The 24,344-nt window shown below is 41.6% G+C and overlaps 1 protein-coding gene across 1 annotated transcript in view; it reads right to left on the bottom strand.

Moving 5' to 3' along the window:
* Positions 1–24,344, bottom strand: part of Smyd3 (SET and MYND domain containing 3) — a 553,720-nt gene that overhangs the window by 421,474 nt on the left and 107,902 nt on the right. The window contains exons 3-5 of the mRNA XM_057770627.1: positions 12,868–12,975; positions 12,112–12,169; positions 7,944–8,080 (exon numbers count right to left, since the gene is read on the bottom strand). Coding sequence (XP_057626610.1) covers positions 7,944–8,080; positions 12,112–12,169; positions 12,868–12,975 — 303 coding nt within the window. The remainder of the gene's footprint in view (positions 1–7,943; positions 8,081–12,111; positions 12,170–12,867; positions 12,976–24,344) is intronic.

Raw genomic sequence — 24,344 nt, 5'->3', positions numbered from 1 at the left:
TGTTAGGAAAGGTAAAACATTTCCTACCCCTTTATTATTATTTTTTAATTAAAGACTTTTCTGACAGTACATTCTGTTCCCTAGTATGAGCAGAATATCTTCTGGCTTACAAAGAAGATTTATAGATTGCCAAATAATGGCCTGCAGGCCAAATCTGGCCCGCCATCTGCTTTAATACAGCCTGCAAGCTAAAACCATGCTCATTTATTTTTAAAGGTTACTGGGGGAAATGAACAGAAGACCATTCCAGGGTATGTCAAAATATACGGAAACTGATAGTCTATGTTCACAAACAAAGCTTTGTTAGTGCACAGCCACGTCCTTCTTAACACATGGCCCAGCCTTTTGGCTACCACAGCAAAATGAAACTGACACCCTGTGAAATAATGCATATGTTAATGAAGCCCGTTTTGCCATTCCATAAGGTTTAGAGGGCAAATACTGAGATGACCGGGTATGGTGGGACACACCTGCAATCCCAGTGCTTGGGAGTCTGGCACAGTAGAACCAGGAGATTAGAGCAAAAATAATGGATGGATGGATGGATGAATAGATAGATAGATAGATAGATAGATAGATAGATAGATAGATAGATAGATAGATAGATAGATAGATAGATGATAGATAGATGATAGATAGATAGATGATAGATAGATAGATGATAGATAGAGGTCAATGACAAGCTGGGAGTTTTCTTGACAATTTAAAACAATTGATTTTTTGGAAAACTACCTTAGAGACATGACTGCAGTGACAGCCAGGTACGGGCGTCTTACTGAAAGGCTTCCCAAGCCCTAGGGTAGTTAATACCGCAAGTCTTCATTTCCTGAAATAGCGATCTCTCTATCACACTGACGTGACAGCTAATTTACTAAACTTCATAAATTTTGCCATGATATTAAAGATGCCCTTCTGTCGAATGCATACTTAAAGATTGAGTTACTATTTTAAAATATTTACTAAAATAATATTCACAAAACAGGAGACACCTAATTATTCTGTATCATTTTATTTGCCGACAATTAAACAGGGAAGTTTTCAGGTTCCAATTAATGCAATTCCTAATTCCAGGTCACTTTCTCAGAGTGGTACCCCAAAAAGAAAGTTTTTGCCCCTAAATAAAGGGGCAAAACTGTACTGCCATCTTCAAAAGCTCACCTTTACCTGAATTAATTGCAAGTTAGACACTCAAACAAGTAAAAGGATACTTTCAGACAAAGCAGTAGACTCAAGATAAGCAATTAACCTTGGGCAGAACAAGTATAAATAAAAATGCTGATAAAGGGCTCACTAATCATCCTTGCTACCTTCAGAAGTTAGCAGGCATCTGGCCTTGAACCATGATAAACACACACCCATCATAGATTATTTACACATAAAGGAAGAGAAATATTAACCAAACGGCTAAAAGTGAAGAACATGATAAATAAATAGCATCATTAAAATTCAAGCGATGATTTGTTTTGTCTTCTAAGCCCAAGTGTCCAACAAACATCACTTTCCTTGAAGGGCTGATGTGCATCTTTGAAAATAAATGTCTCTTGAATCGACTTGGGGACTCAATCTATTATAATAAAGAAAAAACATATAAATCATGAGTGTATCACCGGTTCGTAATTAGAATGCCAGGATCACTGTGCATTAAATATCTTGGCTGTTTGCCTGCCTTACTTAAGACCAGCAGAGAAGTAAAATCCCAACAACTAAGACTCCAGCAGCTGTTCAGAGCACACTGCGGTGTCTCTAACAGCGGTCTCTGCCAAACACATAGGTATGCGCACCCGGGTGCCTGGAGGTTAGCGGTCCTGGTGTGTTGCTCGCATTCGGTATTAAATATTTAATAGCATATTTTCCCTTAATGGAAACCCAGGCCCATCTGATCAGTCACTGGGATCATCCAGTAATGCAGTCAAAGTTACAATGCGGCTCTCACATCAACTTTGTAATTAGATAATCCATCACTTTATTAATTCAAAAAATTGCCTTCCTTCCTACTTTATAGCATGCTGCCGTAGTGAAACCCAATTGAGCTCATCAACAAAGAGGCACTAAAATTTAGTCTGATGTGAACTTGAAGCCCTCAAGTGGCAAGCGTACACATACTCGTGACCTTTCCAAACACCAGGAGGTAATGTTCTGCGCACGAACTAGACAACACAGAGCACCACGTCACCCAGCACCAGCTCATTCTAACAGACAGCTAGCAGGAATTAACTGAAGGTCTAGACTGAGAGTGGAACCTATCAAGATAAACTTCACTCTTGCTTTGTCCTGAAGTGCATTCTCCCAGAGAATCAAAACAGGAAAAAAATATTCAAAAGAAAGGGATAAAGATTTCCTAGCCAATTCTTTACTAAAATGATAGGGCAGATTATCAACACTCTACATCTTGATAGTGCACGCCAGCTAAATGCAAGTTAAAATTCTGAATTCGAGACCTGTTTTATTTGGCCTTATCTCTAATGTCCCTCAAAACCTCTAATCAATATCACTTCTCATCTTATTAATTCTCCAATTGAATTCTCCAATTGAAAATAAAAAGAATTTGCTCATAATGAAACACAATATAAAAGTTCAGTATCCCAAAACAAAAGAATCACCTTCTAATGTGTGCTTTCAAATGCACACAACCAGCATGCACTGCAAATGTGCTACATGCATTAAAAATTACGCTTTATAGGCAGGCGGATCTCTGTGAGTTCGAGACCAGCCTGGTCTACAAGAGCTAGTTCCAGGACAGGCTCCAAAACCACAGAGAAACCCTGTCTCGAAAAACCAAAAAAAAAAAAAAATTACAGTTAAGAATGCATATGTGCCTTAAAGAATAAAATGGAACCAGAAGAATTATTATTTTGTTTGAAAAAGGGGAGGGGATATCTTCTCAAACAGATGTGGAATTTCTAATCAAAAACCTCCATGCCAACGGCACAACACTGAAATCAAACAGCGCTGCAGAGCCCTGGGAACACACAAAGACACATGTTTTGTGGTTGGGAAGGTCACTGTTATTCTGCTGCTTCCAATTTAATGTCTATTTCTGAAATATTCTGTGCAACTTGCTCAGTTTCTTCTTTTTTGCTCTGATCTTATTGTGTTTCTAATCAGTCAGAATTCACATTTAGAAAAATGACCATCTAGAATAAAGGGTAGTTGTCTTTTTCCAGAACCCTATATTAACCCCTAAACACATATTTTCTGTGCATTTATTATAAAAACCTCAAAAGCTGTTTGCTAAAATTATACTTAGCCTAATCACAACCATTCTAACAATTATGATGAATAGAAATATTACAGGGTGCAGTCCATGTCAGAAAGTAACGATAACGAAAACACTTGTAATTTAGCTTTCTCCCCCTCTTCAGGTCCAGCTGTGAAACAGAATTCATCCATCACCTCCTTTTTACACGACCTGCAGGAAACACTCAGGAGTCAAGTGAGCGGCTACAAGCGAAGGCAGAAGGGGGTTTTGCAACAATAGCTGTGGACTGAAACAAAAATAGCTTATGAGGGTGGAGATATTATTTTCTGGCCGCAAAATTTCTTCTCAGGAAGACAGGTAATTGACAACATCTCAAGAGACACCGGCACTGAGCACAACAGTGAGCAACCGTCTGAAACTCAGGTTTACAACTGGTCGCAGTCTGTGCTCAAGGCTGAACGACAGCACTGGGAGGCATAAAACGCTGACATTTTATCCTCAAATACCAATAATGCAGGGGGGCAGAGCAACAGCAATAGACGTTCATAGGAATGCGCCAGCTACTTACCAAGCAACTTAGTCCTCATTTTTACACACAAAGGAGATACTAACATCCTATTTACATGTGAACACACACACATGTATTTTCTCAAAGAGAGAAAGTGAAATTCTCCTATCTGTATTTGTCTATCTGTGTGTGTGTGTTGTGTCTGAGTGTGTACATACAAATGCACAGAATGAAGAATATAGACCAGAAGATTTTCACTTCTTGCTTTGAGAAAATGACTTAACTGTCACACCACCCAGCAGCCATTTAAACTGTCCTCTCGAGGTTGCAGAGATGTCTCAGCGGTTAAGAGCATTGGCTGTTCTTCAGAGGACCCGGGTTTGAGTCTCAGCACCCAAAGGCTGTTAACAACTGTATGTGATTTCAGTTACAAGGGATACAGTGCTCTCTTTGGCCTGTGTGGGCACAGCACACATGAGGTGCACTTAATTACATGAAAGCATGACCCAAACACATAAAAATAATAATATTTTTTAACTAAGTAAATGAATCGGGACTCACTAGCTGTGCTTTTCTGGTCTTGTAAGTTAATAACTAGAATTACTATACACTCTTTCTCTGCATTTGGAGCAAATGTCTAGGACTCGACCTGAAGACTTCATTAGAGCAGTCTTTATTTGCCCTTCCAAGATGAATCCACCTCAACACCTAACTAGAAACTTCGTAAGGCAGTAAAAGCAGAAGAGCAAATGTGTGGTACAGGAGGAGAAGGGGAGGGCTCGGAGGGAGGAGGCAAAGGGGGAGCTAATGAGCTGGTGACTAATCACCTCCTCTAAGCTCTCACTGACATGTCCAGCCACCTCCCGCCCCTCGGCTGCCTCTGTTATTCTCAGAGGCAGAGGCAGTCACCACTACCCCCTTCCTCAAATTTCAGAGTTTTTTTTAATAGCCCCCAAGAACATAGATTTTAAGTTTCAGAAGAAACCACTAGCACACAATTAAAGGATCTGTGAATGGTTCCTGCCTCTCTCTCTCTCTCTCTCTCTCTCTCTCTCTCTCTCTCTCTCTCTCTCTCTCTCTCTCTCTCATCCACCAGATCTCATGGCATCAGCTCTTCTTGTGTGGGACTTCTGGAGGCCAGGGCAGGTCATCAGCAATGGGAACGGGAAGCATCCAGCTTTCGTTCAAAATCTGACAGGAAGAACCACACGACTGAGCCTATCTTCCACACACTGACCTTCTCAATCTTCTCTCATGGATGCCCCACTGGGTAGCCAATGAGAGCACCACACTCCCCACCAGCCTCTCAACACCACTGCAGACAATCTGCAGACAGAGCGTCTCAAATTCTGGTCAATTTCTAATTCTCAGTGAGAGGCCTCCTTGATAGCTGTGCTTGGGATGGGGGGGATTCATTCTAATATATCTCATGGTGCTCAACTTTACAACAAAACAACAAATTTGTTGGCTACAGCACATGGGAAATTCCTGGGATCTACACGTCAATTGCTGTTCACTTATTGTGGGGGTGATAAAAGCAAACCCAATGCCAATGCTAAGAAGTCCTTGAGACTGTGACCCACCAAATACCCACTCAACAGGTCTCTAGAGTATTGGTGGAAATTTTTCTGGGCAAAAACTACAACTTTAGAAGCATTCTAAGAACCTGCTCTAGTAGAGGAACCATTACTCTTCCACCGGAAACTCCAGAGGGGTCCACCCTCCACCAGAGGGTCCAGCAGCTAAGGCCACCAGTAGAGACAGCTTTGAGGGATGTGTCCTTGACTGGGCCCAGCTTGAATAAACAAGATTCGCTCCTACCAAAATATGCCGTGGGCCTTTGGTGACAAAGACTCAGGCTAAAACAAACGTGTATTGAGTCGAATGCTGACATATTACATAAATGAATATAAAAGAGACCAAAACCAACCCAGAACACACGGTCTTTGCCTTGAGGCCAGGGAAAGCCCCATTTCACAGACCAAGGAGGACCGCACGTGAAAGCCATGTATGGACAATTTGTATATGGCACGCAAGAGGGCATGCACTACTACTAGAGAGCATCCTCTCTCTGGATGACTGTAAAATGACGATAAAGTAGGTACGAGCTAGAAGAGTGGAACGGTCCTCCGCCCAGTGCCTTCCACCCATGGGGTGCCGAAGAGGCCTGCGCATTCCTATACACTCAGTACTCTGGGCCTCTCTGTGGTCTGAAGGACACTGATTAGCTTAAGATCATTTTCCTGAGGAAGGAAAAGCAAGAGAGTGATCTCTTCTACAGATAAATTTATAAGCAGAAAAATAACCACAACCTGACGACACTTTGGCAAAGAGGCACGGGAGTCCAGCTAATTATCTGTTTTCCTCTGACTTTTACTAAAGATATCTTAGGACAAGTTACATATCTGAGCCCAACTAGACTCCAAAATCTCGATGACATATGTGTTTACCTCTGTGCGTGCACACATGTGCGCACTTGTGTGGGTGTGTGTGCACACATGTGTGCACTTGTGCAGCTGTGTGTTCCTCTGTTGCTCCTTGGGAACCACTCATCTTGGTTTTTGGAGAGAGATTTTCACTGAGACCTGGGACTTCCTGACTGGACAAGTGACTGGTGGGTGGGCCAGGGAGCCCCATGGACCAGCTTGTAATATGCACTCTAGGGTTGCAAGCATGCACCCCCACAGCCACCCTTTACATGGGTACTGGGGTTGGAAGTCCACAGTGTCTGCTTGTGTGGTCAACACTTTTGCATCTGAGAGCTCTCCCCAGGCCGAAAAGTTCCACTTTTATAGCAAGCATGACTACAAGTGTGTGTGGAGAAGGACTGCTTATTATTCAAAATTTAGCAAAACATCTACCCACTTTCACTGCAAGGCCAGAACGCTTCTCATGCCCGACATAGAAAGAGTTCCACAAGATAAACGCCATCGAAGATGTTTAACAATAAACAACAGGAACACGGCATCCACTCACGTTTTAGGTTTAGCTATGTCTGAAGACATTCTATGTGAATATACACTGTAATTACGCTTGTTTAGAAGATATTTCCGACAGCAGAAATGAAATGACACCACAGAGCAGCGGCACTGTAGGGGTGAGAGACGAAGCACCAGACACCGCACACATTTTCAGTGCTTCACACCGAGGAGGCTGTGTGCACTATGGAACTAAGAGAGGCTGTGTGGCTGTACCTATGGGACTACGAGAGGCTGTGTGGCTGTACCTATGGGACTACGAGAGGCTATAATTTTTCAAGAACATGTGAAATAAACAAGCAGGGAGCAGCCATCGTATTTCAGACCAACTTCAAATTATAGACAAACCGGAATAGAATGCTAAGATCATATTATCAGAAAAACATAGGACAGACTTTAAAAATAAAAATCGAGAATAATCTCTAGCAATTAAAATAATCACATTTAAGTTCACCAAATAGGTAATTTCAAAAGCATACTTTAAAATAACCAGGGGATGCTATAAAATCCATATTTTACAAATTTCAAGGTAAATGGCAAAGTCATCTTCCAATGTAAAACATGACGACCATTAAAAAGAAATGGACAAAGACAGCAGACCCAGAGCAGAGTAGGTAGTGCCAGGCACGCGCCGTCCGCCCACTGCATCCTTGCTGCCTGGGCCAAAGCAAACGTGCAGGCTCATTCTCAATCAGGACACTTCATGTAACTCCCACTAACACAGCACAGATGAACACTAAGTAAGTCTGTTTTCTTTCTTTAACAGATCCCACTAATCTGATCTTTAAATTATTCTAAGTCAGAAACCAAGGTGTTTTCAAATTATTTAAAAGTCAGATAATCAGAATAGATTCCAATAGATTTTTTTTCACTTGACTAAAAAAAAAAACAAAATTAAAAATAAGTCCAACAATAAAACGAAATTCTTCAGTAGAAAGTAATGAAACAGATAGGCTGTGTTCTTTTGAAAAAAGACAGTGAACTCTCCAAAGTAGATGTTTGCAGTATTAGCAATGGAAAATCTCCAGTATCATTATTGAAAAAGCAGAAAAGACCCTTTTCAGTCCAGGCAATACCGAATTCCTTCATTGCTTGCTCATTTAGACAGGCAGTGATACCAGGCATTAACCGTCTACAGTGTACCATCACGGTTCTAACAGTCTTCAATGTACCATGGAGGCTCTAGACACGTTTGCAGACAGCAAAGGGTAAAAGACTGACTCACAGCACGAACACAGAGACGAATCTTCAAACTTACTTTTGCAAAAGCTTCAAAAAGGTCAAAAGATGGCGGCAGTTGAGAAGCATCCTGTATCTCTTCTCTCATGAAATGCTGGAATGTCATTGCAAGTTGCCTCAGGCCCTCTTTCTTATCTTCGGTGAGTTTGTCAATATCTTTTTTGTAAAGAGAATAAAGAGTATAATCACCAAGTGGATATCATGGATAATTTTCAGGTGTGCAATGATGGCTATTAAACAAGATCTTTCCTGACATGCAATCTATCCTGACAACTACAAATCATGAAACATATCATATCGGTTAAATTCTATCCAGCTTTATCTACAAAATAGATCACAGAGTTATCAAACAAACAAGCAAACAAATAAATAAATGCACAGACGGACTCTAAAAGTACAGCAACCCAAACCAGCTGCGAGTAACCAGATCTTTTACAACACAGTGCACAGCTGTACCACCATAAATTCTAATTAAAGCAGTGAATTTAAACTGACTTTTCCCCATAATAATTCATGAGTAGGTTACAACTGACTCATAAACAGTATTATCTGAAAGGTTAAAAAGGCAGAAAATTAGATATCCGAAGTTCATATGAAGTTTAAACAATCGAAGTTTGTCAGACAAAATGTGTACCATAACAAAAATCTGCCCAGGTTGGACAAACAGAGACAGGGATGGAAGGCTATGCTTCTTCTCCTTACATTGGGGTTAAAGAGAAAGACACCAGACATAAGAAAAGAGCTAAAGCTGATAGTAATTCTGTAATGTTCCAGGATACAAAACTGGCATAAAATAAAATAATTCTGTAATGTTCCAGGGTACAAAACCAGTATAAAAGTTACTAAGATTTTTTTTTCTTCTTTAAGAAAGGATTTCTCTGTAGCTTTGGAGCCTGTCCTAGCACTCTCTCGTAGACCAGGCTGGCCTTGAACTCACAGAGATCTGCCTACCTCTGCCTCCAGAGTGCTGGGATTGATTAAAGGCATGCGCCACCACAGCCCGGCTAAACTTTTTATACATTAATGGCAAACTTAATGACAAAAGAAACAAAACAATGTGTGTCACAACTGTGACCCCAAAATGAGACATGCAGGAAGAAATTTAACCAGAGGAGCGAAACCCTATGCAGTTACAAAATTCTGATGAAAGAAGCTGAAGAGGAGGAAGGGAGGGAGGGAGGAAGAAGGAAAGAGAGGAAGGAGGGTGGAGGGAGGGAGGTAGGGAGGGAGGGAGGGAGGGAGGGAGGGAGGGAGGGAGGGAGGGAGGGAGGGAGAAGATAAACGTTAAAGAAAACAGCCCACGTGCATGAGTTAGAACAATTAACATTGTTAAGACACCCACAGTCTCCCAGGTGACTTAAGAACTCAATGTGATTCCTAGAGATCAACAATGACAAACTTCCCAAGAACAGGAGAAACATTTGGAAAGCCGAAGCCACCCAGAGTAGCAACGATAGAGACGTGACACATCTCATGTGAGAAACACATGACAAGCCCATCATCACTGAAGAACATGCCATGGACATGACAGCAGACCTGCCCATCACTGCACCAGAACAGAGAGGCCAGAAATCATCTGTGCCCACACCACATGACTCTCGGCAAAGTTGCTACAAATACATATTAAAGGAAAAGATGGCGCCTTCAATAAATCATGCCAGGAAAGTAGATATTCATATATAGAAGAACGAAACTAGAACTCTATTTCTCTTCATACACAAAGGCAATATTAAACGTATCAAAAACATAAATATATGATCCAAAACCATGAAACATTTAATGAACAAACATAAAAGGTTTAGGACACTGATCTGAGCACAAAGCTTTTGACTATAACCACAAAATACTACTAAGAGAAACAGAAATTAAAAAACAAGACCCAATAAACAATAATAAAAATACCTGTATAAAGAATACAATCAGCCCTGGTGGTGGTGCACGCCTTTAATCCCAGCATTCGGGAGGCAGAGGCAGGTGGATCTCTATGAGTTCGAAGACAGCCTGGTCTTGCAAGAGCTAGTTCCAGGATAGGCACCAAAGCTACAGAGAAACCCTGTCTCAAAAAAGAAAAAAAAAAAAAAAAAAAAAAGAATACAATCAGTACAGTGATGGAGGTGGGTCTTGTATCTATCTGTTGCTTTTATTGGTTAACTAATAAAGAAACTGCTTGGCCTTTGATAGGACAGAAAATTAGGTAGGCAGAGTAGACAGAACAGAATGCTGGGAGAAAGAAGCCAAGTCAAGCAGTCGCCATGATTCTCCCACTCCAGACAGACGCACATTAAGATCTTTCCTGGTAAGCCACCTTGTGGTGTTACACAGATTATTACAGAACAGAATTCTGGGAGAAAGAAGCTGAGTCAGGCAGTCGCCATGATTCTCCCACTCTAGACAGATGCAGGTTAAGATCTTTCCTGGTAAGCTACCACCTCGTGGTGGTACATAGATTATTAGAAATGGGTTAATCTAGATGTGAGAACTAGCCAATAAGAGGCTAGAGCTAATGGGCCAAGCAGTGTTTAAAAGAATACAGTTTCCATGTAATTATTTTGGGTAAAGCTAGCCGGTGGCTGGGAGCTGGGGCGGCAGGAACGCAGCCCACCGCTCCTACAACAGTACAGCACAGAGACAAAAACCAGCAAGTCATTCATCACAAGGGACTAATATTTAGACTACATACAGAATTCAAAATAACTCAGTAGCAGGGAGAGGAGGGGCAGACAAATGAAATGCCCTACAGAATGGGCTGGGCTCTCCTACATGCACTAGTAACTAAATGATCCCACGCAGAAATGTTCACACGCCCACCAGATCCAAGCAGTTCTCATCTGAGCCTTCTCCTCTCAGGTGACTGAATCGAGTTGACAAAGGTAGCCAGGAAATAAGCAGATCTCAAACAAAACAGTGAAACAGTGATCACCGGATGCGAGAAAGGACAGCGGGATTAGAGGGAAGAGAGGTTAGGTGATGGGTACCAAAATACAGCTAGCTGGGAGGAATCCATACTGCTATGCCATGGCATACAGGCTTAAGCCCTTACCAGATGAAAATAGTCAAAGGGTTTCCAACACAAAATCATGACACACTTCTGACATAAAACACCTGCCATTCTGATATTTTCATTACTTATTATATATTGATGCTGAATTACTCTACTGAAACATTTCAACTTCCAAAAGGTTCCCAGTATACACAATGATACACTTTTTGAAATGGTAATGCTAACTACCCCGATTTTACTGTTACATATTATATACATACACTGGACACCATAAATTTGTTTAGATACTTTATGTGTCAATTACATTTCCTAAAACATACACACATAAAAAGAGATTTTTCTAAAGCCAATATGGATTCCTTGAGCATTATCTTAAATTATCATACCACATTTAAATTATATGTCATTACAAATGACATATTAAGGCTAAGAGTGCACTATCACGCTAGTAACATCTGAGAGCATTTCACCAAAGGCAACGCAATGGTTTGTTCCTGAGCAGGGCTAATGCTAATCGTCAAATTCACTGCAAACGGTGTTAATTACACAGCAGTACTGCAAAGAAAAATGACTAATTAGTTCTCTATTAAAACTTGAAAAGACACATCAGATTGAACTAACGCTCCTCCTCATGTCAGGTGTGCATATTTTCTTCCAATTATTTGTCCAACAGAATAATTAGCCCATGATTTCTTAAATAATAATTTATTACCATTGACACTATGACTATGCCTACTGTAGATCTTTACAAATGCTGTTTATCAAAACAAAGACTTCTTCAGGTCTGTTTCATGTGAAAAACACAGAAAAGTAAAGTCGTCATTAAAAGCAGTATGTGTGTGAAGGTCACTCAGTGGCTAAGGGTGTGCCTACCATGAGTGAGGCCCTAGACCTAGAAGGTTCTCAACCCTCCTAACACTGCGACCCTTCAATACAGGTCCTCATACTGTGCTGACCCCCAACCATATCACCATTTTCATTGCTACTTCATAGCTGTCATTTTACTACTGAGCATTTTCTCAGTTCCTATGACCATGGGAGTTGGTTTCTGATGGTTGTGGCCCACAGGCTGAGTGCCAGGACTGAACCTCTGGGGAGAGGAGACAAGGGGAGGAGCGGGATAGGGAGAGGGAAGGAGGGAAGTTCAGTAGGCAAATGACAGGTTTAAAGATGAGTAATCACTTACTGGACTCCAGATCGTAGAATGAGTAGAGTCTCTCTGACTCTGAGGGCTTCTCGTCCATCTGGGAAGGGGAAAGAGAAGACAAAGGTGACCGCTCCAATATATAAATAAGTATATTTGACCACACTTGAATAATTGGATGAAATTTTTGTGTTTGTTTTCAGACATGATACACTACTACATCACTATGTAGCTCTGGCTGTCCTGGAAATTAGTCTGTAGACCAAGTGGGGCTCAAACGCACAGCAATCCACGTGCCTCAGCCTCCTGAGTACTGGGATTAAAGGTGTATATTATCATACCCAGCTACAATGAGGTTTTTTAAAATATTATTTTCTATATGCCATTTTCATAGCTTCTTAAAAACATTTATTTATTCATGAACTTAGTGTGTGTGTGTGTGTGTGTGTGTGTGTGTGTGTGCCTGTGTCTCAGTGAATAACTTAAGAAGCCAGTTCTCTCCTTCCATCACATGGGTTTCAGAAACAGAATTGCAGCCAGCACCACTAAACACTGAGTCCTTTCTCCAAGCCTCTTCAAGAGAGAGATTACAAAATCTCTATAGACAGGAGCCATACAGCCATGGTCATCAAGTCAATGACCGAGTTTCAAGGAACACGGGTTTCTTGTCTTACCATACTGCCTGGGACAATCCACCCTCCACCTTAACACAAATTCAGTCTGTCTTAAATACGGATAGGATCAGCAATTGCTTTTATCAAATTAAATCCAGGCTTCTCTCATGGGCTGTATACTCACAAGTTTGACGATGACTCTCCCCAGAAGTCTTACAGAGTCAGGGGGATATCTGGGCTTGCAGCTTTTAAGACATCTGCATTCCCGCTTGTGGTCTGGCCAAGCTTTTTTCTAGAAAACAAGAGCAGGGAAGGACATCAAAGACGAAAGTTAACTTTCACTTAGGCCAATCCTGAACAACGAGAATCATCAACCTTAATTTAATTTCAAAAGCCTAAATATATCTGTAAAATACAAAATTCATTATGTAAGCTGGGCGGTGGTGGCGCACGCCTTTAATCCCAGCACTTGGGAGGCAGAGGCAGGCGGATCTCTGTGAGTTCGAGACCAGCCTGGTCTACAAGAGCTAGTTCCAGGACAGGCTCCAAAACCACAGAGAAACCCTGTCTCGAAAAACCAAAAAAAAAAAAAAAAAAAATTCATTATGTAATACTGCAAATGATCCAGAATTTAGTCTTTATCAAGTAGGTACCAGATTAAGGCACCAATACCCTAGTTTCACCTTGTCCTTTCATTTGCCCTCTGGTTATTACCATAATAACCCTCTTGTTATTATGGGTTACAACCCATAATAAGAACCAGTGAGTTTTTCTTAGTGTTTAAACTTAATATTTAGCCATATACAAGATAGTTTTTTTTTTTTTAATGAAAATGTCACTCAGACAGTGGTGGCGCACACCTAAACAGGTGGATCTCTGTAAGTTGAAGGCCAGCCTGGTCTACAGAGTGGGTTCCAGAAAAAACAAGACTACACAAAGAAACCCTGTCTCAAAACACCAAAACCAAGACTTCCCCCCCCCCAAAAAAAAGAACAGACTCACAAATGAAAATATTACTTAGAGCCAGAAAATAAAACATGTGGCTAAGGGAAATCAAAACAGGGAAACTAACATTCTGAGTTTCCACCTTGCTGTAAAAAAGTCAGGAATACCAGGAGGGCTAACAGACGCAAAACTACGAAGACTGTAGCTCTCACAAGAAAGGCAGTAACCCATAATATGCAGTTTCCTAAAAAGTGTACAAGGTCATACTTCTGTCCTGGCTTAATTATAACAGAGCCTTTGCATTTGAAAAAGCACATAGCTGGGAAAATAAACTTTCTGATCAGCACACTTGTGAGACTAACTACATGATGAGGTTGGGGAATGCAGAGGGTTGGTCACCAATCTAGACATGATGTGAGCAGCTGGTCTCATATCTAGACGTAAGTGTGAGCAGCGGGCTGGTCTCATATCTAGACATGAGTGTGAGCAGCGGGCTGGTCTCATATCTAGACATGAGTGTGAGCAGCGGGCTGGTCTCATATCTAGACATGAGTGTGAGCAGCGGGCTGGTCTCATATCTAGACATGAGTGTGAGCAGCGGGCTGGTCTCATATCTAGACATGAGTGTGAGCAGCGGGCTGGTCTCATATCTAGACATGAGTGTGAGCAGCTGGTCTCATATCTAGACATGAGTGTGAGCAGCAGGCTGGTCTCATATCTAGACATGAGTGTGAGCAGCAGGCTGGTCTCATATCTAGACATGAGTGTGAGCAGCGGGCTGGTCTCATATCTAGATGTGAGTGGACTAGAGGGGATACAATCCCTGAGGAGAGGGTAATGGCTAGAGCAAGTCTCGTATGTTCTATTGTTGACATGCTTGATGCCCCATATATTCTTACTTCATAAAAATTATACACCTGACTCATTTTTCAAGTTCAAGTGAGCCTTCCAGTGTTCACCTGCCCAGCCCCTAGCAACCTAGGCTTGGGAAACACTGTTTAACGAGTCTATCATTTCTGCCATGAACTCCACGCAGAGCTGCTCGCAATGATTATCATGATCCTGCTTAGTGTTCTTTGTAATCCTTCCTTCCGCTGTTTATACCTCGCTCGCATCTGAGCTGGATCCATGTAGAGAAGTATGAGAAGAGCTGGGCACAGAGCTCAGCAATAGAGTGTGGAAGCCGTGGTTCAAGGCCTAATGCCACCAAAAAAGATAAGAAGGAGGAAAAAAGAAGAAAAAGAGATGATGTGCCTGTAATTCCGCAGGAGGCTGAGGAAGAAGGATTAGGAGTTCAAGGTCATCCCTGACTATGTAATAAGTTCAAGTCAACTTGCGCTGCATGAAACCTTATCTTTTGGAAAAGAAAAATGAAAGTTATAAGAGAAATAGATTGTGACAGCAGACATAAAATGTTAAAAATCACTGGTGTAATTGAGGCAAGTCCTCTGACATCCACTTAGCATTCTAGAATGTGCTAGACACATGCTAGTCATTAACAAAAGACAGTGCATTTCATTTCCTCAGTAATCCAGACACTAGAAAGCATCCTAATATTAGAGAGAGAAAGAGCAAGGCTCATGACCTGGAATTTAAAACAAACTTCCCAAACATAAACAAGGACAGTAAACCCCTTGGCACGCGCAGCATGAACACTAAGTGACTGCCATGTTTGTACATTTATTTAAGTTGCTTTATAAGCAAGGCAGAAACAGGGCATAATGACTTCCATAATTCTCATCTGGTAGAAAGGAAGACATATGCTACTAAATATTAAATCCCAGGGGTCTACTGCAGGAAGGCTGCTCATCGGACTGGACTCTGTCTGTCACAGTGCTTACATTTACAGCTCAAATGGCCTTGCGGGCAGCTACCTAACACCAGTACTTACCTGAAGGCATGATATTAAAATCTGACTTGGCAGAGCAAAAAAGCCTGTTGTGCAGGAAGGAGGACTGAACTGGCAACTGTCAATCACGAAGATGCACAAGGTATTCAAAAAGTTCACTGTATTGCTGTCAAATTAGTTTGAAAAACACAAGACCATACACAACCTGTTTAGCAAAATATATTCCCCTACTAAAAATTCTAATGCATCGAAGAAACATCAACAAATGATGCAACACAGCATCCCATGGCTGTCATTGCCATCCTTGGGGATGTGGGTTGCCATACACTGCCTAAGATGTGCTAAGATGCTTACTTCCATGTGGTCTTGGAATGAAAGTAGGTTAAGCAGATCAATGCAGATTTCTTCATTCTGATGAGAAACTACAATGTTGTTATCTTTAAACACTGAGTTACTACTCTGCTACTGGTGTGGGAAGTCCTTCTATATATGTGTTCTTTTTATTGGTTAATGAATAAAGAAGCTGTTTAGGCCAGTGGCTTAGCAGAATAGAGCTAGGTGGGGAAAACTAACCTGAATGCGGCCCTATGACATACAACATGGTACACTAATAAATTAGCACCTAGCCCAATCGTCAGCAGAGAGGCTTCATCCAGCAACCGATGGGAGCAGATTGAGAGACCCACAGCCAAACATTAGGTGGAGCTCAGGAAACCCTACTGAAGAGAGGGAGGTGTCAGAGGGGTCAAGAAAACCATAAGAGCACGGCCCACAGAATCAAATAAATGGGGCTCATAGGGGCTCACAGAGATTGGAGCTACAACCACGGAGCCTGCATGAGTCTGCACCAGGTCCTCTGCATATCTGTCACAGCTGTGTATCTCGGTGTTCTTGTGTGACTAATGGGAGTGGAGGGTGTCTCTGACTCTTTGGCTGGCACTTAGGAGCCCTTTCCTCTCACTGGGTTACCTCATCCAGTCTTGATATGAGGATTTGTATCTACTCTTATTGTATCTTGTTATGCTGTGGTTGGTTGATATCCCTGCTCTTTTCTGACAGGAAACAGAGGAGTGGATCTGGGAGACTTGGAGGGGAGGACTGGGAAGAAGAGAGAGAGGGCAAACTGCAGTCAGGACGCTTAGATAGAGAAGAATTTTTAAAAAATTGAATTAAAACTGAAGGGAGAACCACGACTGAGCTGAAAGAGTTTTCTCTGGTTATAACAGTCTAGAAGTTTAAAAGATGTCCTCAGGAACAGACTGTGTGGGCAGAAAGGGACCACACAGTGTCAATGGGCCAAAGAGATTGTACCTTTGCCTGAGCCAAGTGACCCACTGAACAAGAGTATTCAACAAGGTATGGCAGAGACCATACGGGGCAGACGATTGTAAAAGTAGGTTTTAATCAATCCATTATCCTCCTCTGAAAACCTCTCGATGTGATCAGCTGGGCCACCTGGCGGCCAAAATACACTTCAGAAAGTGAATTAATTACCGGTTAGGCAGATAACATTTAGAGAATTCTTGTCAAAAGAAACTTCTGGTCTTTAACATAATTAATTGATCTGTTTAAATAATAAATAGATACTGGGAGAAAATCTTCTTTCATTCTATTCTGGATCGTTCCATGCAATGTGTTTATCTTCCCATTGGTTTTAGAGAATTAAAAAAAGTTCTTTTAGTCATAAATATAGAATGTGATCAAACTACTTGAAATTGCTTCATTTTTTAGGAAAGTGTCAGTCTATTCCATTTCTTCTAACCACGATGATAAAAAAACAGGTTTTGAAAACATTCCCCAGGCCCTGCTGCTTGCACTCTTTCCAGAGGCTTTAAGTCCAAGCCCCCCAGAGAGGCTGTTAAGGCTTCCTGTGAACTGACACACACTGGCACCTCACTCAGCAATGCCTTGGTCAGGACCTCAGTGGCACACTAGACTTAACTGTCCACCGGTTTCTTGAATGATAACCATTCTTTCTATTTTCTTCTTCCACTGCCAACCAGGAACACGAAGAACGTTAGTTCACAACGCTGGCTGTGATGTTTTTCTGTTCTCACAGACAAAAATTAGCAATGATGTACAATAAGCAGAAACTGGCATGTGATAAAGGAAAATCAAACATTGCATTAAGAGACAAAGACAACAGGAAATTCGAGTTTCAGATGAGAAAAGGAAAGTCCGTGGTAGAATCCCTTGTGTCCAGAGTATTTGCGACTCAGAAACTGCAAGTCTCCGTGACTCTTGCAGTATTTATAATGTTCAGCCTACAAGCTAATTACAAGAGGAGTTCCCAAAGAGAACAATACCAATATTGAAGGTTGCCCTGGAAATCCATGCTGCTATTTTTGTTTGTCTCGATTTTGCCGTGCATGATGGAGACTTAATTAGCAGGAAATAAGATTCCAGACCTCCCACAGAGGACATTTCCACAAGAGAAAAACTTATCCCAAAAGCAACACAAGTTTCACATGTCCTTCAAGATCTGCTGTGAAGGTAAAAACCTGTTTCTAATCGGCTCGGTCTAGAACCAAACCATGGTTGACTTGTTTTTACAGTCCTAACAGTGCTAACTTTGTTGTTGTCAAGTTAAGGGAAGACTTTGAGAACCTGACTAAAGTTTGTCAGTATATCATAAAGCTGGGTCAGCTAAAGTCACAGCACTAACTACATCAAGTTCCCAACCCAGCAGACCTCCCACCCTGTGTCTGCTCCTCCTTCTCATAGTGGCTCTGTGGATTTGCATAATTATGACATCCAGTCTAGTCATGCCTAACTATTTACATAGCAGGACACATTATTTTGTTAGTTGTTATTTTATTTCTCCTTATAAATATACAAATTTGAGCCAGGAGAGGTGGCATACGCCTTTAATCCCAGCACTTTGGAGGCAGAAGCAGGTAGATCTCTGAGTTCAAGGACAGCTTGGTCTACAGAAAGAGTTCCAAGACAGTCAGAGCTACACAGAGAAACAATGTCTTAAAAAAGAAGAAAAGGAGGAGGAGGGGGGGGGAGGAGGAGGAGGAGGAGGAGGAGGAGGAGGAGGAGGAGGAGGAGGAGGAGGAGGAGAAGAAGAAGAAGAAGAAGAAGAAGAAGAAGAAGAAGAAGAAGAAGAAGAAGAAGAAGAAGAAGAAGAAGAAGAAGAAGAAGAAATAACAAAACGTAACTGTCATTGTGTAGCTAGGTCTAAGAAGAGTTAAAAATCTCAAACTTAGAACAATCCTATGAATGCCAAACGTACACAGGTATATATTATCTCTTCAAATGCACGTCCTAAGAACTAACCCCAGAAAACTGTGACTACTCTTGAGATAGAATTGGATATCTGAAATTACATTTCTTTATAAAGGTGTGCGTGGGCCGTGTGTAAGTGTATGTATGCGTGTGCCATAGTAGATGTATGGAGGTCAAAGGACAGACAGCAGGCAGCAGTTCCCTCTTTCCACCACGTGGATCTCCAGGGTTGAATCTGAGGCATCAGGGTTGGCAGCAAATGTATTCGCACACTAGGTCCTCTCACCAGCCCCTGAACTGTTTTTAATCACTGCTGGGGCTTTCAGTGTCTACCTCATGCCATTCACAGTTATCCGCAAGGGGGTCCTATGGGCAAAACTCAAAAGAAGTGAGTTGTCTCTCAATCTGCAGACACAAATAGAGAGACCTGAGAGCTTTCATTCAACTCAAGAGCATTTGGTAGCAAATGAATGATAGCTCCTCCTCTGTGCTGGAAAAGGCCCAAAGTTGAAGCACAGGTCACCAGAGGCATGAAGATCTGCAAAGCTGGAACCCGAGAAATAAACAGGAGGCGGAGCAGCCTGTCTCCCAGTAGCAGCTGACTGAAGGACCCTGATCCAATTCTTACATAAAGACCTCTCAGAGAGCTGAGAAGACTCAGTGACAGTGAGCAGCATGGTCTTCTCACTTTAATGCTCACGGCAAGCACGTCCCAACACAGTGAGAGCCCCTTTCCAGTACTACTCAAAGTACAAAGGGAGAGCCAAAGATGAAAAAGGAACAGGGTCAGGACTGGCCACAGGGCTCCAAGTTGTCAGAAAATGAAACAAGACTAAATTATAACCTCTGTGGAAACCACAATATCTTGGTTAACCAAAAACCATACAATATGGGGCAATAATAACACTAGAACCCCAGAGTAAGTCATTATCATCTAGTACAGGGTTCAGAAAAACTACAGCCAGGAAGTAAAATCTCTGTAGTCACATTCCGCTTGCTCGTTTCCTGGCCGCCCAGACCCAAAACAATCACACAGAAACTATATTAATTGTAATGCTGTTTGACCAATAGCTTAAGCATTATTTCTAGCTAGTTCTTAGATCTTAAATTAACCCATTATTTTATATTTTATCACAAGGTTTGTGGCCTGCCTACCGGTAAGGTCCTGCTAGCAGCTCGTGTCTTTCTCCTTTCAGGGCTACATGGCATCTCCGACTGACTCCACCTTCTTTCCTCCTCTATCTGCTTGGAATTTCCATCTTGCTCTATTCTGCTAAGCTACTGACCGAAATAGCTTCTTTATTAACCAAAGGCAATAAAATATACTCATAGCATACAGAAAGGAATCCCACATCAATACAAGAATAAAGTCACACTCAATAGATGAACTCTCTTTGTGCAAAGACAAAGTTGAAAAGTTATTAGCAAGTCATATAACCAAGAAAATTTACCACACAGTCCTTCACAGGAAAAAAAATTGCTAAACCATGATCTCCGTGCTGAGCTAACCACAATATCAACAGCAGGTTCTATGTGGGCCTAGCAAAAAGGGCATTTTATTTCCCTGACATAAACAGCATCTCCAATGCTTAAAGTCACCAGAGTGGTGGCTAGCCCTCATCAGAAAGTTCAAACTGTGGTAAGACAGGATGCAGAAGCAATTTAGGAGGCCATCAATGGTGTCACTGCTGCCTCTGGGACACGCTACCCTGCCAGGCAAAAACTCTAAATGAAAGCTGTGTAACTGACAGACAATGAGACGAAAACGTGGCAGTGGGTGGGGTGTGGGACTGGGGGTAGGGAGTTAACCAAAAGCTTAGAGTATTAAAGTATCTTAAAACATCTCCCTAGTATTGGCATGACTTAGAGCAAGCAACGGAGGGTCAAGACGAAACGTCCAGTATAAATACGATGCTGAGATTGCCCAGACCACTGCTACAGTCTTCCATTGGGTCTCACTCTTACACTCAAGGTGTGTTCCCTAGAGAGAGGACATGGTGACACACACCTCTAATCCAGGCACTCAGAACGCTATTGCAGGATGCCTTTAGAGTTAAGCCATCTTGGGATATATGAATTTGAAGCCAGTGTGGGCTACATAGTAAGACCCAACCTCAAAAAACTAAAAGGCACAGGGAGAAGAGAAAATGGTATTAGACCCTGAAGTCCAATCAACAAGGAGGGGTCACCCCAAGAGACCACCCTCACACCACAGTTGCTGTAAAAGCATGAGGATTTTAATTCTGTGGTGGCAAGGTCACTCAGCATTCAAGCCAAGGACCTTGAATAGCTGGTACAGGCTACTTTTGAAGCAAAAAGCCACAGAAACAAGGGTCGGGAGAAACTCGGGGGTTGTTTTCCAACTATTGGGATTGGCTTATTCAAAAGGGTATTAACAATAATTGGTCTGAGCCAGGGCTGGAGGGCGATTGCCAGATCAGGTGAGGTAAGAGGAAACATTTGAGAGTTACTTTGACCTCTTCCCAGGGACAGAGTCAAAACATCAGGAACTGAGTCAACATCTTAAGGGTTATCTTGCCCCAATTTCAATAACTGAGTTTTATCTGGAGAATATTCACAAAGACTCAGGGAGATGGAAAGTTCCCAAAATTTCAGTACACATGTGGGTAATTGTTAGATTCCTGGTTACCAGGGGAGGAGGGAAAACACTAAGGCTGAGAGGCCTCAGAAATGGCCTCAGAGTTGTCCTAGAGTTTTTCAATGGAATAGTTCCAAATATAATGCTTAGTTAAGAACCTATAAAAGGCTAGGCGGTGGTGGTGCAAGCCTTTAATCCCAGCACATGGGAGGCAGAGGCAGGCGGAGCTCTTCAAGTTCGAGGCCAGCCTGGTCTACAGAGCGAATTCCAGGACAACCAAAGCTACACTGAGAAACCCTGTCTCGAAACAAAACAAAACAAAACAATAAAAAAAAAAAAGAACCTACACAAGGCAGGAAAATGAAAGACAAAAACAGGAAAAGGACAAGAAACAGAAAACAGTAACAGGTCTGATAGACAACAGTAACAAGAATCATTTTGAGTGCCAATGGTCGTGATGAACCAATTAAAAGAGAGATTGTCAGGATAGACTAAAAATAAAACTGTGCAAATCCTATAGTATGAGGTCTAGAACACAGTTATTTCTGAAAGAATCAAAAGGCTTAGCCTTCCTCAGTTCCCCACTTTGAGTAGAATGTTCCAGAAAACAACTGATAAAATCACCCTGTGAAATGCTTACTGATGTAGGATTAATTTTTCCACTATAAAATTAATCAAATCATTTGATAACTACACATGAAATACAGACCCAGAATATGATTTATATATGTAAAGAGATATAAAATCGCTAATATAATAATATAATATATATAAATAATAACATATAATAATCGCTCTGTCTACAAATATAATGCTTTTCAAAACTTCCTAATATGAAATTTGATCTAGAGCCTGGTCATGTGCTTTGTTCAGCAATGAGGTCAATTACAAATGCAAATATCACAAGCCAGACGAAATCCAGAAAAGCTCTCAAAAGTGCTATCAGTCTTACATTTTGAAAATTACTTAATAAGAAAACAGCCTGTTTCTCCTTTTCAGTCTCAGGATGAACTGTGATATTCCATTATGCCAATATGGAGACCTGTTCCCGCACCAGGAAATAGCGCGATGGATGTCCCACAGTAAGGCACAGGCAGGAGCTTAAAGCTGCCAATGAAAAACCATTCCTGTCAGTATCAGAAATAATCCTGTGCAGGCAGTGGCCAGGGAAGTGCACTGACTGACTGAATGCATAGGAAACACGGAGGGACAGCTGTCTTCAAATCCTACTGCATTCACAGAAACACAAATTATCTTAGAAAACAGAAGAGAAGGAAACTAGAGAAGATGTCCACTGTTTTAGTCCTGCATAATTCTGTAGTATCTTAATTTCCATTTCGTGGGTTGCTTATGTTTAACAATGAAATGTGACAGCTAACAAGGACAGCATTCTTTGAGGAGAAAAAACATATTACACCCTTGAAACTATCCGAAACCTTTCTCAGGCAACTTATTAACACCATAGGCCCACATAAAAGCCCAATTGTTGAACCAAAGTCATGTCCCTCTCAGGCGAACATAGTTTTTGCTCCAGAGTCACAATCTCCACACCAATTTCCATTCCACTTACTTTTACTTCCTGCTCATTACTGCTCATCGTCCTCATAGTTCAGTTTGTCAGTTTAATTTTGTGCGGCTTTCTAGGTACCCACAATAATTACAGCAGTTAGCTCTGGACCTCCAGGTGTGGATAACTAGAGCAGTTTAAATGCATATGTCTGGCCAGTCTCTGACTACCACTTCTATGCCCACACAGCACCCCTACACACACACGCACATAGACACGCACTCAAGCTACCAACACATACTTCATTTCCCCATTGCCTTACACATTATATCTAACCATGACATTGTTATTGATGCTACAGTGAATAACTAATATATGTAATAAAACATGTACACCACAATGAATCAAAGTGACATGCCCACTTGCCAAAGTCCCTCTACTTGTTCTAATCAGATAATGGGTTTTTCTTTTCTCTATGTTTTATTATAACCGGAGAAAGTAGCCTCAGAGAAAATATATCTGTAAAATTGTGGCGGGGGGGGGGGGGGGGGCTTAGGCCACTGAGATTAGAAATGAAGTTTCCTAAAGATGTGTGTCAAATAGTTTGTTGATTCATCATTTCTATATGTGTTCCACCCGAGTAGATATTTGGAAACATGGAGCCCAAATTTATGGGAATTGAGGAGGTTGAAATATCACTATAGTATAGACTTTCATGATTTATCTTGGGGAAAAGCATGTGTTTTTTCTCTCTCTCTCTCTCTCTCTCTCTCTCTCTCTCTCTCTCTGATATTATTTCTATGTATGTCGTGCGCCTATGTGCATATGTGGAGATATACATGCGTGTACGTCTACATATGTGTGGAGGGTCAACACTGAAATAGAGCATCTTTTCTTCATTGCTCTCCACCTTTATTTCAGGAGACACAGTCTCTCACTGTACCTGAGCTCACGGACTCATCTAGACTGGCTGGCTAATGAATTTCAGAGATCTGCCTGCTTTGCTCCCAAGCCTGTCTGGTTACCACATGTACTGTCCTATCTGATGATCTGAACCCAGGATGATGCTTGCCCGGCACACACTTTACCCCCTTCTCCCTACCTCTTGATTTCTACTATAAATTTTTCCTTTTGTGTCTTTTGAGAACAAAATAGAATAGCTTGGGAGGAGGGGGCGTATAAGGGACAAAGATCTTTCTGGGCATGTACCAAGGGTCAGAGTGAAAATAATTAGCCAAGAAACAAATGTCAAATGCAACAGATAAAAGAAAAACAGATATAATCAGAATGTTATAGCAAGAATGAATTTTTTTTTTTGAGAGAGAGGGTTTCTCTGTAGTTCTTGGTGCCTGTCCTGGAACTAGCTCTTAGAGACCAAGTTGGCCTCGAACTCACAGAGATCAGTCAGCCTCTGCCTCCAGAGTGCTGGGATTAAAGGCATGCACCACAACCGCCCAGCTGCAAGAGTGAAATTTACATTTAGAAGGTAAGCATAAATCTGGACATGTGCTGTTAGTATGTACATTTATT

This window comes from Chionomys nivalis, chromosome 5, assembly GCF_950005125.1.
Source record: "Chionomys nivalis chromosome 5, mChiNiv1.1, whole genome shotgun sequence".
In the NCBI taxonomy this organism is placed as follows: domain Eukaryota; kingdom Metazoa; phylum Chordata; class Mammalia; order Rodentia; family Cricetidae; genus Chionomys; species Chionomys nivalis.
The sequence above is the reverse complement of the archived record's forward strand: the minus strand, read 5'-3'. Positions and strand labels throughout refer to the sequence as shown.